Source organism: Brassica oleracea, chromosome C1 (genome assembly GCF_000695525.1).
Source record: "Brassica oleracea var. oleracea cultivar TO1000 chromosome C1, BOL, whole genome shotgun sequence".
Lineage (NCBI taxonomy): Eukaryota > Viridiplantae > Streptophyta > Magnoliopsida > Brassicales > Brassicaceae > Brassica > Brassica oleracea.
The window spans coordinates 10,808,063-10,825,775 of NC_027748.1; the positions used below are offsets into that span (position 1 = coordinate 10,808,063).

At 38.9% G+C, this 17,713-nt stretch overlaps 3 protein-coding genes across 4 annotated transcripts; 2 read left to right on the forward strand and 1 right to left on the reverse strand.

Moving 5' to 3' along the window:
* Positions 1-750: 750 nt before the first annotated feature.
* LOC106331303 lies at positions 751-1,578 on the forward strand. Its single transcript, XM_013769624.1, has one exon. The coding sequence runs from the start codon at positions 751-753 to the stop codon at positions 1,576-1,578; it is 828 nt and encodes a 275-aa protein (XP_013625078.1).
* Positions 1,579-9,148: 7,570 nt separating this feature from the next.
* LOC106296764 (endoglucanase 20) lies at positions 9,149-11,807 on the reverse strand. Of its 2 annotated transcripts, none has more exons than XM_013733002.1 (8): positions 11,568-11,807; positions 11,424-11,462; positions 10,721-10,921; positions 10,518-10,595; positions 10,191-10,343; positions 9,982-10,090; positions 9,715-9,881; positions 9,149-9,626 (listed from the first exon to the last, which is right to left on the reverse strand). In XM_013733002.1, exons 1-8 carry the CDS (start codon positions 11,757-11,759, stop codon positions 9,297-9,299), a joined length of 1,269 nt encoding a protein of 422 aa, XP_013588456.1. In that variant the 5' UTR covers positions 11,760-11,807; the 3' UTR covers positions 9,149-9,296. The 2 variants fall into 2 exon arrangements, with proteins under 2 accessions (XP_013588456.1, XP_013588448.1); XM_013732994.1 differs by having other exon boundaries at positions 11,250-11,462.
* Positions 11,808-14,813: 3,006 nt separating this feature from the next.
* Positions 14,814-16,675, forward strand: LOC106301491 (protein SGT1 homolog A-like). The gene is made up of 9 exons (XM_013737904.1): positions 14,814-14,973; positions 15,263-15,332; positions 15,404-15,528; positions 15,615-15,708; positions 15,776-15,872; positions 15,944-16,012; positions 16,086-16,224; positions 16,309-16,493; positions 16,568-16,675. Exons 1-9 carry the CDS (start codon positions 14,814-14,816, stop codon positions 16,673-16,675), a joined length of 1,047 nt encoding a protein of 348 aa, XP_013593358.1.
* Positions 16,676-17,713: the final 1,038 nt, after the last annotated feature.

Below are 17,713 nucleotides of genomic sequence, written 5' to 3' on the forward strand. Positions count from 1 at the left end.
AACACAAGAACATAACAATCAAAATCCAAGAGATAAACTTCTCAAGAGAGTTTTTGTGTATTTCTCCATAGATCAAAAGATAGTCTGTCTGGTGGCTACAAAAGATGTTTAAAACATAGGTTTAGAAAATAAAAACGTGCATCATGAAATGACCAAAAGGCCCTTGAGAAATCATAAGTTCGAGCAGAAATAAGACGCGGAGCGACCTCCGCTCGTCGCTCCGAGTAGTCGCTCCGTGCTTCGGGAGCGACCTCGCTGTGTCGCTGCGAGAGGTCGCTCCGGACTCGTTCTCGCATCTCCGGGTGACCAAAACGCGAGCGACTCTTCCTTGTCTCTCTGGTAAGGTCGCTCTGATAGGGAGATCAGAGCGACTTGACGGTGTCGCTCCGGACTGGCATCTCCGGGTGATTAAAACGCGAGCGACTCTTCCCTGTCGCTCTGGTAAGGTCGCTCTGATAGGGAGATCAGAGCGACTTGACGGTGTCGCTCCGGACTGGTCGCTCCGGTAAGGTGCTCGCCCGATGATCACTTTTAACACTTCTTTTGGACTCCAATTGCACCCAAATGTCTCCAAGAACTCCATGTGGTACTCCAATACCTGATAAGGACTCATGTATGCAAAATGCAACCTAAACATGGCTAAATCCTAATCTATATGATCAAAATGCACATGGGTGAATGGATAAAACATTAGAAATATGTAAGATATCAGAACAGACAACAATTCGTTACTATTATGAAAAAGTTCAAATGCGGTGCTACCACTGTCAGAGATTAACGCATGCAAAGGAGCGCTGTCCTTTTCTTGAACAGGCTCAAGGAGCTAGTGATCAGTCAACTGGATTCATGTCTATCTCTCAGACTCCTCTTCCGCAGCGGGTTCTTGAAGCTACTGATCCTCTGTATGGAGTTTTAAAGGAAGATCAAGTGGGAATTAATCCTCTCTCGGGTCGCCCGCGTATTTCTCCTGAGATTCTACAAGAGATGCGCAATTATCTACTAGCTTCAAGCTCTGAAGACAGACATGTTCGTGAACAAAGGGTCATTGCTTCAGTGAAAGATTCAGAGATGAAACTGGACTCACAGAGATCAGTGATGCAACTCATCCCCACTTCGCTGTTTGCTTCAGTCATAAACAAAGGAAAAGGGATAGTTGTCTCTGATGATAAAGAAGAAAGAATGGGCCACTCTTCTATCCCGAACCCGCAGCCTAAGCTTATGGCAGCAGCAATCTCCTCAGGACAGACGATGTTCAACACCACAACTAACGTCTTCTGTAAACTGTTGCTACCATCCCTTCAACAGTCTCAGGTGAATCAAACCAGCTCTCTGATTACTTTCACTGCTGAACCTGCTAGCTCCAAGGAGAAGGTAATAAGGAAGCCAAGAAGATTCAAAAGAATCTACAACTCTCGTAAGAGGTTTCAGAAGTTACCTCAGGCTCATGATCACCAAGAGGTCACTGAAGGAAGTGTGAACAAGAAAAGGAAAGCTGAAGATGATTTGGCAGGTGTATCCAAAGCTACAAAGAGCAATGCACCAAAGATGGTCCCACGTGAGGGACCTTCCAATGCGTAAATGAGCATCATCAGTTGGAACTGCCGGAGACTGGGGCGTACTCAGGAGCTGACAGTTCAACGACTCAAGGAATTGCTTAGCGCACACTTCCCTGAAGTCTTTTTTCTCATGGAAACGATGAATTCTCGGAATACTCTAGTAGATCTCCAGGCATGGTTAGGATATGATCGTCTATTCACTGTTGACCCTGTAAATATCGGTGGTGGTCTTGCCCTTTTTTGGAAGAACAGTGTAGATGTAACCTTTCTGTATGAAGACAAGAATCTTTTGGATGTACATATATTCTATGAAGGAAAACAGTTTAACTTGTCTTGTGTCTATGGAAATCCTAATGTCAGTCTTAGACACTTTGTTTGGGAACGTCTAAAAAGGATTGGGATAAATAGGAAGAACAGTTGGTGTTTGGAGACTTTAACGAAATACTCAACAATTCAGAAGTGATTCCTCTTTTGTTCCGTTCTCTAATATGCTTGAGGGATGAGGCATGTCTCAACTTCCCAGCTCCGGGAATAGTTTTACTTGGGGCGGTAGAAGAAATAATCTCTCGATCCAATGCAAACTTGACAGAGCCTTTGGAAACAAGCAATGGTTCAATCAATTTCCTGCATCTAACCAAGTTTTTTTTAGCTAAAAGGGGCTCTGATCATCGTCCTGTTCTGATCAAACTCTTATCATCTCAAGATTTTTACATAGGGTCCTTCAAATTTGATAAAAGAATGTTTCACAAAACCCTCAGTTAAAGAAGCCATTATTCATGCTTGGAACAGACCGGCCTCTTATCAATATTCAGTCTCGGCTTGTATCAGACAATGCAGGAAAGATTTAAGTCACTGGAAAAAAGCTAACAAAGCAAACTCTCAGGAAAGAATTACTAGCTTGCAAGATGGATTGGAACATGAAGAATCAGCTATGAACCCGTCATATACGAAGATCAGCAAACTTAAAGGTTCTCTTATTTTGGCCTATAGAGATGAAGAAAACTTTTGGAAGCAGAAATCTAAAGACAATTGGATTTTATATGGTGATGGAAACACCAAGGTCTTCCATACTGCGGTCAAAATATCAAGGGCAAAAAATCAAATCGTCAAACTCATAGACAAGAACGACAATGCACAAAGATCAGAAGCTTCGAAAGCTCAGGTTGCAATACAATATTTTGGTGATCTCTTTAAATCTTCAAACCCAGAAGACTACTTTACTATGCTCAGAGGTTTAACTCCAAGAATCACAGAGAAAATGAATCATCAGTTAATCAGGAAGGTGACATCTGAAGAAATCAAAGAAGCAGTTTTCTTAATAAAACCGGACAGTGCACCAGGTGCTGATGGTATGTCTGGTTTTTTCTTCCAGTCTTATTGGGATATTGTTGGCAAACAGCTAATGAAAGAAGTTTTGCATTTTTTCGATTCTGATTCTATGCCTACTGAATGGAATTACACACAATTAGTTTTGATTCCTAAGAAGATGAATGCAACTCTTATGTCTGATCTCCGACCGATAAGTCTTTGTTCTGTCATGTACAAAACAATCTCGAAGATTATTGCTTCAAGGCTTAAAGAGTTCCTTCCGGATATAGTTTCACCATCTCAATCTGATTTTGTCTCAGACCGACTGATCTCCGACAATACCATCATGGCGCATGAAGCTATTCATAGTCTCAACACTCATGAGTTTGTCTCAAGCAACTTTATGGCAGCCAAGACTGATATGTCGAAAGCATTTGATCGGGTTGAATGGAATTATTTAAAGACTTTATTGCTCTCTCTTGGTTTTCACTCTATTTGGGTATCTTGGATTATGACATGTGTCTCCTCTGTTAAGTACTCTGTTCTTATCAATGGGCAATCCCATGGATTAATATCTCCACAAATAGGTTTAAGACAAGGAGACCCCATCTCGCCTTTCTTATTTGTGCTTTGTGCTGAAGGATTAACTTATTTACTCAACCAAGTTTCTGATGAAGGTCGTCTACATGGTATTCAATTCTCGAGAGAAGGCCCAGCTATTCATCATTTATTTTTTGCAGACGATAGTCTGTTTCTCTTCAAGGCAGACATTCTCCAATGTCAGGTTTTTCAAGAGATCCTACAAAAGTATGAAAAGGCTACAGGGCAAGTCATCAACTTAGCAAAATCTTCTCTCACTTTTGGCAAGAATACTGACCCTGTGCTGAAAGAACAGATTCAAACTTCACTTGAGATTTTGTCTGAAGGTGGAGCAGGTACATATCTAGGCTTACCCGACTGTTTTAGTGGATCTAAAGTTCAACTCTTAAACTACATTCAAGACAAAATGAAAGGAAGGATGTCTAGCTGGTATACTAAATTTCTTTCTCAAGCCGAGAAAGAGATTATTTTGAAGTCAGTAGCCCTTGCCATGCCCATTCATGCCATGACCTGTTTCAGGTTACCTAAAACGACTTGTAATAATCTCACCTCAGCAATGGCTAATTTTTGGTGGAATTCGTCAGAAGACAAAGGCAAAATACATTGGCTCAGTTGGGACAAGCTTTGTATCTCTAAAGACTTAGGAGGCATGGGGTTCAAAGATATTGAACTCTTCAATCAAGCTCTTCTTGCCAAACAAGCGTGGAGAATTCTCTCATCTCCATCCTCACTCCTTAGTAGATTTCTCAAAAGCAGGTATTTTCCTAATAATTCCTTCCCTGCTTCATTAGGTTCTCGGCCATCTTATGCTTGAAGAAGTATTCTCTTTGGTAGAGAATTATTGATAAAAGGTCTCAGACACATGGTTGGAGATGGTAGTTCTTTATATGTTTGGTCTTCTCCTTGGTTAGTTGATGGAGATCGAATGAGGATTCCTCTTATGAAGAACACAATGATCGATCTCAATCTCAAAGTCAACAGCTTAATTTTGGATGGTTCTCAAACATGGAATCAAACCTTGTTAGATGATCTTTTTTTATCCTCAAGATAAAGAAATCATTCTCAAAATCAAACCGGTAACTTCTTCATCAGAATTTTACATTTGGAATCATTCTCGTTCTTGAGATTACTCGGTGAAATCAGGTTACTGGGTAGCTGAAAGAGAGGCTAAAAAGGAATTTTTTGTTTAAGGAAACACTCTTCCTTCTCTGAATGGTATCAAGGATTACATATGGTCTCTTGACACGGAGCCAAAAATCAAAATTTTTATATGGAAAGCAATTAGTGGAGCCTCGCCAGTTGCTGATAAACTATCTGAGAGGAACATAAAGCTTGATACAAGATGCCAAGTCTGTGGTCTAGAAGGAGAATCGGTGAATCATGTTCTTTTCACTTGTACTATTGCTAAGCAAACTTGGGCATTGAGTAATTCCCCGTCAAGCGGTTTTGATCCTAATTCAGTCTTCTCAAACATCTTCTACGTGCTAAAGACGAGGAAGAATTACCTCATTCCAGAAGAAATCAGAAGAGCAGGAGCTTGGATCTTGTGGGAATTATGGAAAAACAGAAATGCCTTCTTTTTTGAAGGAACTATAAATCTGGGGCCCCCTTTCATCAGCTCAATCTACAAAAGTGTAGACCATTGGTTCCTTATCAAGTCTATTGAAAAACAAGAAAAACTCATTGACTTGGAAAAGAAAAAGAAGAACATTTTTGGCTGGAAACCACCTCCTATCTCCTGGCTAAAATGTGATATTGGTTGTGCATGGGATAAGATCAGAAAGCAAAGTGGAACTTCTTGAATCCTTCGCAACAGAGAAGGTAAAGTTCTTCTTCATGGAAGAAGTTCATTCACCAACATACAAAACAAACAAGATGCTTCTCTAGAAAGTTGGAAGTGGGGTATGGAATGTTTAAAAACACTTTAGTATGATTCTATCATCTTTTCAAGTGAAGATCACGATTTGATTGAAGCTATTTCTAAACCTCATGCTTGGCCTTCTCTTAAGTTCTACTCTTCAAAGATTTTACCACTTTTGAATGAGTTCCAGGACTGGAAAGCACAATTCAGCTCTCGACACAACATCAAAGGAGCCATGCTTATTGCAGAAAGTGTGATTAAAAAGATCTCTTTCAATCTTACATTGCTAGAGGACATCCTTCTTGGCTTACTTATCTTTTTGTTTACGTCAAAATCCCCTCTATGTTTATGGTTGAATTTGTTCCTTATGTAACACTTCAGGATTATATTTTTATAAACTTCTAGCGTTTAAAAAAAAAAAATCATGAGTCTCTTAAATATATTATATTAGTAATTAGAATTTAGTAAATTTTGTTTAAAAAAATACTTGCTGTATGACACATATAAGGTTAAGATTTTTTTGGAAGTCTCTCAGATCAGAGACATTTCTGGTTTCCCTTCCCTCTTTTTCTCACCTTTTCAATTTTTATATCAGAGATAAACTTAACGAACGATCAGACCCACTGATGTGTATGTTAGATAAACTTAACCATTCCTACGCTAGGTTAAAATGAAATTTCTTTCTTCTTTTTATTCTCTCTCCAGAGGGCCTAGACAGCTTATTTTTGCATTATAGACATGTGAGGCTTATCCCGAAGGTTCAGAGCCCGAAGCTGGTTTCAGATTATAGACCCATAGCTCTATGCAATATGGTCTATAAATTGATATCAAAGATCCTTACGCTGCGTCTGAAACCTATTCTCCATGGCATTATCTCGGAAACCCAATCAGCTTTCGTACCGGGAAGAGCTATTTCCGATAATGTTCTCATAACACATGAAATCCTCCACTACCTCAAGATCTCTAATGCCAAGAAGAAGTGCTCAATGGCAGTGAAGACTGATATGAGTAAGGCATATGATCGCCTTGAATGGGACTTCATCCAACTAGTCTTGGAAAGATTGGGCTTTCACAGCATCTGGATTTCAAGGATTATGACCTGTATTAGGACCGTCTCATACTCGTACCTAGTCAACGATTCAGTACAAGGCACAGTGGTTCCGACACGGGGGTATAGGCAAGGCGACCCGCTCTCTCCCTACCTATTTATCCTATGCAGTGAGGTGCTGTCAGGTTTATGTCGAAGAGCACAACAGGCGGGTCTCTTGTCCGGAATACGTGTAGCAAGGGGTTCACCTCGGGTCAACCATTTCCTATTTGCGTATGACACGATGTTCTTCTTGCAGTCCGATGAATTAAGCTGCAATTCCTTACACTCGATACTCCAATAGTACGAAGCTGCATCCGGTCAAACAATTAATACCAACAAATCGTCTATCACCTTCTCTGCGAAAACAACCCAGGAGACTCAAGGTAGAGTCAAATCTCGCCTTGGTATAGCAAGAGAAGGAGGAGTGGGAAAGTACCTTGGCCTCCCCGAACACTTCGGTCGGAGAAAGAAGGACCTCTTCACCTCGATAGTAGACATGATCAGACAGCAGGCTAACAGTTTGTCTAACCGCTTCTTGTCGAATGCCGTTAAAATGACAATGCTGAAATCAGTCCTATTAGCCTCTCCAACTCATGCTATGTCTTGCTTCGAACTTCCGGTTAGCCTCTGTAAGAGGATCCAATCAGCCATGACCCGTTTTTGGTGGGACGGGAGTGATAACAAGAATAAGATGTGTTGGACATCCTGGACTAAACTCTCAAAACCGAAGAAGATTGGAGGGTTAGGATTCCGTGACATTCAGCTCTTCAATAAAGCACTCCTTGCTAAGCAATCATGGCGGGTCCTTACCAAACCAGATTGTCTCCTATCTCAAGTCTTACGGGGTAAATACTGCCATAAGGCTTCCTTTCTTACTGTTAAGCCGACAACAGCTTGCTCCCATGGATGGCGAGGGATTATTCATGCTCGAGATCTGATTGCACCTAGCCTGGGAAAGGCTATAGGCGATGGAAACTCTGCCAGAGTATGGCAGGAAGCGTGGATCAGAGCTGAGACGCTAGTACGACCAATAGGTCCTGCAAGGGAAGACGAGCTCGATACATATGTCTCTGATCTCTTGCTATGAGGGTCAGGAGAATGGGATAAACCAAAGATTCAGCGGTTACTGCCTGCGTATGCGGAGCACATATTCTGCATGAGACCAAGTCAGCTCGGTGCCACAGACAAGTTTGTCTGGCCTCTGAACAACTCAGGAACCTACTCAACCAAGTCTTGATATTACGAAGCAGTCAAGCAACAAGAACAAGAGGAGAATAGACAACAACAAAACGTAATCAACCCCCAGGACAGACTCCAAGGTTTCAATTGGATAAAAAACATTTGGTCTGTCAAGACTGCACCAAAGATTCAAGTCTTTCTCTGGAAAATAGTGCAAGATGCCTTACCTACAGGAGAAGCATTACAGAGGAGAGGAGTTCTAACACACCCAGTTACGTGTGCGCGATGTGGAGCCCTGGAATCAGCTGATCACCTCTTTCTCCACTGCAACTACTCAAAACGAATCTGGAACAACCTACCTACTACGAGACCTATCAGTATCCAGGCGACCACCACCTTTGATCAGATACTGGTCTCATCAGCGACTTGGATTTGTCTCCCTCCTATGGGTATCTCGGTTAATATTTTTCCTTGGGTTTGTTGGTGTATTTGGACTGCAAGAAACCAATTGGTTTTTGAGAACAGAACACTCAATCCTGATGAGGTTATCTGCAACACTCTGCGACTCGCACGAGAATGGCAAGAGGCGCAACCGAGAGGGCAACAATCACCGCATTCACTGGACATCAATGGCACTAGGACACAGAACAATACATCGACTGGCCTTAATACTCTGTATACGGATGCGGCGTGGAGACTCGAGGACAAAACTGCAGGATGTAGTTGGGTCCTTCACAACCCACGCCTGGAAGGGACAAGGCAGGGCACTTCGACGGAGCGTTTTGTTGCGTCACCACTGATGGCCGAGGCACTAGCTGTACGGGAAGCCCTATTACAGGCCAAGGCTCTTCATCTCACCAATATCTGCCTTAAGTCAGATAACCAGGTGCTTATCAAAGCACTATCTTCGAAACAACATCCGGTGGAGCTCTAAGGAATCAACTTGGATATCGAGAATCTATCCCTATCTTTTACGTCTATTTCTTTTGCTCATATACCTAGGAGCTTGAACTCTGCTGCAGATGCTTTGGCAAAATCTGCTCTGTACTCTTTGAACTCTTAGCTTCTGCTTATGCTTTCTTAATGAAATAGTTGGTTGATCGAAAAAAAAAAGACATCACCAATAGGTCCAATACACAACTCCCCTTCTCAGCCGCGTTTGATATTTTAACGAATGTGAAAACTAATTTTCTAATAAATCAATTATTGACGAAGAACGTATATTCAAATAAATGGTCAGATAGTTTGAGATAGACGCTTTTTGAATGTTAATAACTTAGTTACAAATAGTTTTATTAATCTAGTTGGGTGTAGAATTCTTCATTTTTCTTTTGAGCAACGGGTATAGAGTTCTTTAATTCTAATATAAGAAGTGACATGGTACATTCGTTAACTTAGCGACTAATATGACTAATTTAACTTTGTAAATACTTTTAGTTAGCGTGAAAGATCTTCTTGAACATTCAATAATCAGATTGGTTATCATCATAAAACATATTGGTCAGCATCGAAATAGATGGAACACATAGTATATACTTTTCATTTTAATTAAGTAAATGGTATATTCCTTCAAGTAAATGGTATATTATTCCTTCAAGCAAATAGTATATTCCCCGGTTAATTATTAAAATTTGTAGTTTAATAGCTGTTGATGTATAATAATTTTCTTTGCTAATTGTCCGGTAGAATTGATCCCGGTGCTCTAATTGGAATTCAGGCCAATCAGAGCAGCTACAGGTCCAATAAAGGCGGCGTTGATGTAAGTTGTGGGCTCTGCATGCGAGTAGTCTGATCTTTCGTCGCTAAACTCGTCTGATGAATCCGGTCCGCCCACAATTGCACCCGTATGGACATTTGGGTTTGGTTGATCAGAATTATAGTATGAATATCCTCCATTACAGTTGATTTTCTCCGGTTTAGATTTGATCGACGGTAAAGATGAGCCTCTATGATGAAGCTGTGTTGGGTACTTATTCCCGTATCCGACCATGTAAGACATTTTCATTGGATTATTTCCAAGGATGTAGTCCACCTATAAATTAATTAGACCGTCCGGTTAACAAAACGGAAATAGTGTTAAAACTGGATTAGAGTCTAGGAGGGTAAACTTATTCAATTACCTGTGATTTAGAAAAATTCTGAATTTGAGATACCGTGAACTTGGTTGACCCGCACTGGATTGAACCGACCTGGGCTTGTGTTAAAGTTTTTGAATAATGGAACAACACCGTTATTGCCGTTGTTACATATTGTATGTTGCTACTGTCTCTAGTAAACAAAAGGCCACCTGAATAACCAAAAGTACACAAACATAATTGTAAAACTATAACATCAACCGAAAAAAAAAAAATCAAACCATTTTACTGATTATCTACAAATCGGTATACCAGGGGTTGGTTCAATTTGTTGAGAGCTACTTCCTGGCATCAATGCACAGATGAACGACTCAACATCTTTCTTAAATTTTCCCAAGTCATTTTTCCCTTTGTAAAACTCCTTAAGAAAATAAATCAACAGGAAAATATTCATTAATTTCAACCTAATATATCTGGTTACAGAATTTAACGAGTTTGGTTTATATATAGTATATACTAACCGATGCGAGTAAAGCCTGAGCTCCGGCAAACTTATTGTCCCAGCTGAATTCATTCACCGCTTGGCTCCAATCTTGATTGCTTATGACATACCTTATGTATTTATTTTCTCCTGTTGCTTTGTATAGCCAAGCCGCAGCCCACAATAACTCGTCCTTTTACCAAAAAAATATTTTGAAAAATGAAGTATATTGTTATATCATTGAAAAAGAGTATTCATTTATATAGCATGAAAACATTCATATATTATTTAAAACTTGTTAATTTGAGATAACTCGTTATAACTAAATGTATCGATCGGTTTGGTTGTGTGACTTCCGTTTAATTACCTGGTAGCCTGAGTATGAGCAGTAGAAAGGGCATGAGGCTTGATAAGAGCCTCTGTACTGATCAGCAAATTCAAATAGCTGCAGAAATAGCCAAGTCAAACGTTAAACCAAATAACCAACCATGTCCAAAATATAATACATCTCATGATTACGCTAGGATCATAAGCTATTTTGGATTTAATTTGTATATATAGTATACTCACGGATTTTGCATGGCTTAGTAGCTTGGATGAATAATTAGAGTCGACCGTTTCGAAAACAAGTGCTGCAGAGGCAAGCGCGGCTGCGGCTTCGCCGGCCGCTTCAGAGCCAGGGGAAGAAGAATTAATCTTGTAGAGAGTTCTGGCTGTGTCCATATCTTCTGGTCTCTCCCAGCAACTATGATCTGAATTTCCATCTCCTACCTTTTATGATCATTATAAAAAAAACAATTTTAAAGAGAACTTAAGCAACCATAATGAACTAAGTGTTGACATAGGTAATAAAATAAATCTTGGGGTTTTCTAGCTTTTTTTACGCTGGTTTTATTTCAAACTAAGAGAGTACAGCGACATAAAACAGAAACCTCCAAAAAGCAACACACGCCTCAAAACCAGAGGATTGGGAGGGAAGAATAAGCAGAGTATCAAGAAACACCAGTGGGTTTTCTATACTTGCCGGCACATATTTAACGAGAATACTGGTTATGATTATACGATTACTTTTGATTTCTAGCTATAAAAATGGATTTACATGTGTATATAGAGTGGTGGGGGAAGCATGAGCAAGGATGATAAAATCGGTTGCCCATTTGATAGAAGAGCGAAGATAACTGAGTTGGTTTACGGATGAAATTTCATTTTGGTATTCAATGGCGGCCCAACTTAATAAGGTTGTGGTAAATGACATTGGCCAAACAAATTTTACATTGTCACCCGCATCATAGTATCCTCCAATCAAATTCACCTGGAAGATGAAAGCAGAATTTTAATTTCTAACGATTAAAATTAACCACACGATAATTAGTTAAGAGAAAACACAATGCTAAATTATAAATGGAATAAGTTTTACATTATCCGGTCTACCGTCGGACAGGGCAGAATCGGCTCGCCATGTAACACGTTGGTTCACCGGTAGTTTACCGGATCGTTGGCCTTCAAAGAACAAAATGGACTTGTTTAGTGCATCTCCATAATCAAGAGCTTCCAAGCTTTGGAAAGCCATGAAAATACAAACTAGCATTATCACCAAGAGCTTGCCCATTATTGTCACTATAACTGCCTTTTGGAAATGTTTCTTTCTTTGTGATGGATTTTGCTGTATCTTAACTTTGCATGAAATGGTTCATGAGCGTATTTTATAGATAGATGTCCCATGCAAGTAAAGTTGCGTACGTAATTCATAACATTATCTGTTTTCACGTAATTTTAGGTTAACTGGATGCACTGTTTTTTTTCTTATAAACATCTGGTTACATTGATTTTACTGTTGTTAATAAGAAACAGTGCAGGCAAATTACCAACAAGAATTAAATTTCAATGAATACGGAATCACAATAAAAAGGTTTCAATGTAGCAAGTTGTTATTGTTGACATTATAAATGATATCAGTTTGCTAACAACCATACAGTAATTTGTTTTTCTTCTGTATGAAAATATATAAGTTTTAGTTTATTTAAGATTTAAAATATGTTTCCTGTAAATAATTACCAAAATTGAGATAGTAAACTCACTGATGAGTCTTTGTTTCCCAAAATACGGCTGCTAGGCATGATAAACCCGTATTTTGGAGAGAATGTAGAATTCTCCATATCTTTTTTATCATTTTATGCATTTTAAATATCATCTCATGACCGATATATAATTCCTTTTTTTGCAATTTATACTGGATTTTTAAGAAATGCATACGAGCAAATTGGGAAGGTCTTTCGTATTTCTGCTGGTGTAATTTGCTCATCCTGAACTGTGTTTAGAGAAGTATGGAACTATTACCCATGCGATTGGTGGTCTAGTGACAGACGAATTCTGGATTGCTAAACAATCTGGATTCGAAGGTCATCATATGATTACGCGAATGTAAGTATATTACTTACACCCATTTAAATACTTAAAAAAGATTCTATATGTGGGTTGTACATCTTCTTATAAATTAATCTGTGTATTTTCATAAATTCGCGATACCTCCAAGTTAAAAGTATAATCTGCAACAATTTTTTGTTCCATGCCTAGAATTTTGGATATACACTACAAGCAAATAATAATATATTAAAACCCATGTTTAAACTTTCATAGAAAGTGTATCGAAATATCCATTAAAACCCATGTTTCAACTTTCATAGAAAGTGTATCGAAATATCCAAGCTCTACTAATGATACAAACAAAAGAAATGCTTCCCTGCACTACTGTGCAAATATATTCGCTTAGATTATGGTAAAAAGAAAGAAAAAATATGATGTACCTAAAACTAAGCAATCTTGTCCATGTGTAAAACGCAATCGCTGGCGTTTATCACGTATAAGAACAACTGATTGACTGGAACAAGTAGTAGTGATATGGGGATGCCGTGCCGTAGAAACGGCTGTATAATATATTTAGCACCCATTCCTCAAAACGTCAGTGTAGGATTTCGCCGTTGTAAAAAAATGCCGCTAGGTTTTGTTTTCCTTTCAGTTGTCATAAACTTAGTTATTTAATTTATTCATCCCTCTTTACTTGCAAGCCTATTGCGGAAATTTCTTGCGTGTTTGTTCATCGTATGTTTTTTTCCTCTTCTCATCATATTTGTGTTATGAGGAAAAAGGAGGAACTCAACAAGGGATGGTCCATCGAATGTATTAGTTCATTTAAGTCAGTTATAAATATGCTACAGTAAACAGTTATCCTATACTTGATTTTTTTTCTAACTAACCCACGATGGTGATTGACGTTATCTGCATGGTTTTAGAAAACGGGTACCGTGTATAGTTTATACTATTGTACTCCTCTTTTGGAATATGTTTTTTGTATACAATATGTTTTTTCTAGTTGACAAAAACAATATAAGTTTTTTTTTTCTAAATGAAGAAACCACCAACTTAAATTTCCTTTTTGTATGTAAACACTAAACAGTAAAACCCATAGTGTCTTCAACTTGATACAGTTTATTTCGGTTTTCGTCCATGTTATTATTATTTTTTTTATTAGTTATGATATTATTAGTTTTGTATAAGTCAGTAGTGGAAGAAAATCAGGCAAAAATATATTTGGTTATCTGCCTCAAAGAAGTTTATATAATTTGAAAGTATAAATATTTATTTTGGTCAGATTAAGAAATCGAATTACAAAATCGAAAGCATGTGACAAAGTTTTAATGTCCACTATTCTTTTTTAGCCCAACGCAACTTCGTGTACGTTACATCTCCCTAATAATAATGCGTTAATTACTCCGCCCCAAGCACATCTTCATTTACGATATACTTGACATTTTTCTATTGTATGATAATGAAAATCAAAAGAGCAACTTGTAGTTACAGTCATCATAAGATCCATTTGGTGGTATTTTCAGTGTAGAGATCATTAAGGACAGAGACTACTTCTTATCCCAAACGTATAACGCTTCCTTGTCAGTCTGAAACTGAATGAAATCTTTGTGACAATATAACATCCTCAATGAACCATTATAAAGTGAGTCTGTGACTTGCTTCTACACAGATAAATCCACAAGACCGTTTAACGGACTCAGTCACAAACTTAACGGACTAAAAAAGTTAAACTGTTGGGTAATGGAAGGGACCGCGCGAACGCTGATCCCCACTGCCACAAATAATGACGCAGGCTCTCCCACATGGGGAGACCTTAAGCTAAGCACCCCTCCAATATGTGCAATGGAGGTCACTAGCTTAGGCCACTCGTCTTAACGATCAAGAGTCGACCCCGTACAGGTAAGTATCTTTCAACGTTGGACCTTCGTCTTATTTTATACTACACGAAAGAGGAGTGTTCATCTCAAGATTACCGGTGTGGGAGAAGTATTATAGAGGCCGAGTTTAATTTTGAGACAATGATGGGCCTTAATCCGTGATTATATATTCCGGCCCATGTTATACCCATTTAACTAAGCTGTATTTGTTTATTCTTTATTTATTTTTTGTATTGAAGCGCCAAAACTTCCCTCACAAAACAATAACAGAACAATAGAAGAGAAAAAGATCGCATCCATCTTTATACTCTTTGGCCCTCGTCTACTACTTCATTCCCTTTCTTGAATCGAATCATCATCTTCTTCTTCTTCTTCTTCTTCTTCTTCTTCTCTCAACCTAACCAAAAACCACAATCGACATGGCTAAGGAGCTTGCAGCGAAGGCCAAAGAGGCTTTCGAAGACGACGAGTTCGATGTTGCTGTTGACTTGTACTCAAAAGCCATCGACTTGGATCCAAAGTGTGCTGAGTTCTTCGCCGATCGCGCTCAGACCAACGTCAAACTCGAAAAATTCATCGGTAACTTCTTCGCTACGTAATTGAAAAGACTGATACTTTTCTTAAAGAACGCAAAGGAGAGACCTTTTATCTTTGGTTTCTGGGTTTGATTTGGTAGTGCCACGTGTATGGGGGAGGAAACAATGTATCAGAATTTGCTTTGATGAGTTCAAGATTGAGCCTTTTTGTTTGTTTTGTGATTAGCAATGATTTGCCGTTTACAAAGTTTGCAACTTTGTACTGATTGAGATGTGTAATCGCATTTTATTGGGTCTTGACTCTGAGACTTGTGTTGTGAATGAGAGAGCAGAAGCAGTGGAAGATGCGAACAAAGCGATAGAGTTGGATCCTTTATTGACGAAAGCTTACTTAAGAAAGGGGTATGTATGTTTTTATCTTCTGTTATAGTGACATTTAAAAGTAAGATATCTGATTCCTTTCTTGTCTGTAGAACTGCTTGTATGAAGCTTGAAGAATATCAAACTGCGAAAAAAGCTCTTGAAAAGGGTGCTTCAATTGCACCATGTGAATCCAAATTCAAGAAGCTGATAGACGAATGCGAGCTTCGTATCTCAGGTATATCCCCCCTTAATGCATTGTTGTTTGTTGTTATCGGGTTGATTATGATTATGCGATCTGAACGCTTCAATTTCTTTGCTCAGAAGAAGAGAAAATTTTGGTTCAACCGGTGGCATCTCCATCAGTGAAAGCTGATCTCACCCATGTGTCTTCAGCACCGGCCAAACCAAAGTTCAGGTAGTTTCCTTGTAGACAACCTCGCAAGTATTAGAAAATATCTCACCCCCTTCTGAGTGTTCAACAGACACGACTACTACCAAAAGCCAGAAGAAGTTGTGGTCACTATATTCGCAAAAGGGATACCAAAGCAGAATGTTAATATCGACTTTGGTGAACAAATTGTAAGCACTCTAAGAACCCACCTCTATAAATATGACACTTCTGTTTTAAAACTTGTTATGTAATTTTGCAGCTGAGTGTTGTGATTGATGTTCCTGGAGAGGAGGAAGCCTATCATCTCCAGACGAGATTGTTTGGAAAGGTAACTGATCTATCAAACGAATCAGTGATCTGACTTGAACATATTGTATTGAACTTTGTGTTTCTGTGTTCAGATAGTACCAGAGAAGTGCAGATATGAAGTGTTATCAACCAAAGTCGAGATCTGTCTTGCCAAAGCAGAGATCATCACATGGGCCTCTCTTGAACACGGCAAAGTGCCAGCGGTTTTGCCAAAGCCAAATGTCTCATCAGGTTTTGTCTTCTTCTTGTTTCATCTGATGAGAGCTTTTAAACAACAGTCTCTTGACATGTGAAACTTTTGTATAATGGTGCCAGAGGTTTCAGTGCAACCGGCGTATCCTTCTTCTAAGAAAGTGAAGGACTGGGACAAGCTTGAAGCCGAAGTGAAGAAACAGGAGAAGGATGAGAAGCTGGAAGGAGACGCTGCTTTGGACAAGTCCTTACGTGAGATGTATTCGAATGCTGATGAGGATATGAGACGTGCCATGAGCAAATCCTTTGTGAGTATTTATTTACTCTTTGGTCTTTCTTTGTTAATGAAGTTTCTGATGATGGTTTTTGGACAAATGAACAGGTGGAATCGAATGGAACGGTGCTGTCGACAAACTGGAAAGAGGTTGGGGCTAAGACAATCGAGAGCACTCCTCCTGATGGTATGGAGCTCAAGAAATGGGAGATCTAATCTTCCTTTTTGATACATGGTCCCTTTTCTTCATGTAATGAGGATCCTAAGGTTTCTTTGCTTTTGTCAAGTATGGCTTTCTCTTCACAACTTTTTTAATGTTTTCATCTGAATATTCACAGATCACTATTCTCAAGTGTCTTGTTAAAACTATATCCGCAAAACTAAATAGCTAAAGGCAAGTAGGCAACTGTATATGAGATTTTCCTACCAAGGGAAGATGAACACTACAAGAAAACATAATCTTAACGAGGGCGGTTTTCCTCGTGAGTTCGTCATAAAAGAGGCTTTACGACGAATTAGCGAGGAACCACGTTTACGCGTTACTCATCTGTCGTAACACATATTTCCTCGCTAATTCATTGTAACTTAGCGAGGAATATATTTCGTCGTAAAGATGAAGTAGATCATTTCGTCGTAAAGACCACGTCAATATTCCACGTAAGGAGGTCGCTATATTTCCTCGTAAATACCTCGAAACGAGTTCCTCGTAAACTATACGTAAATACCTTGAAAGCGTTTCCTCGCAAAATACACGTAACGACCACGAAAGGATTTCCTCGTAAAATACTCGTTTATCTTTCCTCGTTATTTCCTCGTAAATGTTTTCTCGTAAAATATTCGTTTATTATTTCTCGTGATTTCCTCGTAAGGTTTCCACGTAAATAGGTCGTACCTTAGCTACGAATTTACTTCGTTTTTATTATTTTACAGAATTTAAAAATATAATTAAAAAATAATTAAAATTATTTAATTTATTAATAAAATTAAAATTTAAAATAAAAATAAATCAATATGAAAATATTTTATATATAAATAAGTTTTGAATTTATAATACAACAACCGGAAAAAAAAACTAAGGATCGTTCATCGACTGGTAGAATTCATCACTCCTCCTCGTAACATCCGCCTCGTTATGTACGTCGGATGACTCGCCTCGAATGGGATGTTGTTGTCGCATGTTCCTCAACATGGACTCCCATTCCGGATTTGTGGCCGCTATAACGTCCAAGAAGCCCTCGACTCCACCCATACGAG

Excerpts from the sequence above, each read along its gene's own strand:
- LOC106331303 (XM_013769624.1), top strand. The coding sequence starts at position 751 with ATGCGGTGCTACCACTGTCAGAGATTAACGCATGCAAAGGAGCGCTGT.
- LOC106301491 (XM_013737904.1), top strand. The coding sequence starts at position 14,814 with ATGGCTAAGGAGCTTGCAGCGAAGGCCAAAGAGGCTTTCGAAGACGAC. Across the intron at positions 15,873-15,943 it reads TCGACTTTGGTGAACAAATT|CTGAGTGTTGTGATTGATGT; the intron begins GTAAGCACTCTA and ends GTAATTTTGCAG. Across the intron at positions 16,013-16,085 it reads AGACGAGATTGTTTGGAAAG|ATAGTACCAGAGAAGTGCAG; the intron begins GTAACTGATCTA and ends TTCTGTGTTCAG.
- LOC106296764 (XM_013732994.1), bottom strand. The coding sequence starts at position 11,759 with ATGGGCAAGCTCTTGGTGATAATGCTAGTTTGTATTTTCATGGCTTTC. Across the intron at positions 10,596-10,720 it reads TACTAAGCCATGCAAAATCC|CTATTTGAATTTGCTGATCA; the intron begins GTGAGTATACTA and ends CTATTTCTGCAG. Across the intron at positions 10,344-10,517 it reads GCTCATACTCAGGCTACCAG|GACGAGTTATTGTGGGCTGC; the intron begins GTAATTAAACGG and ends TTTTGGTAAAAG.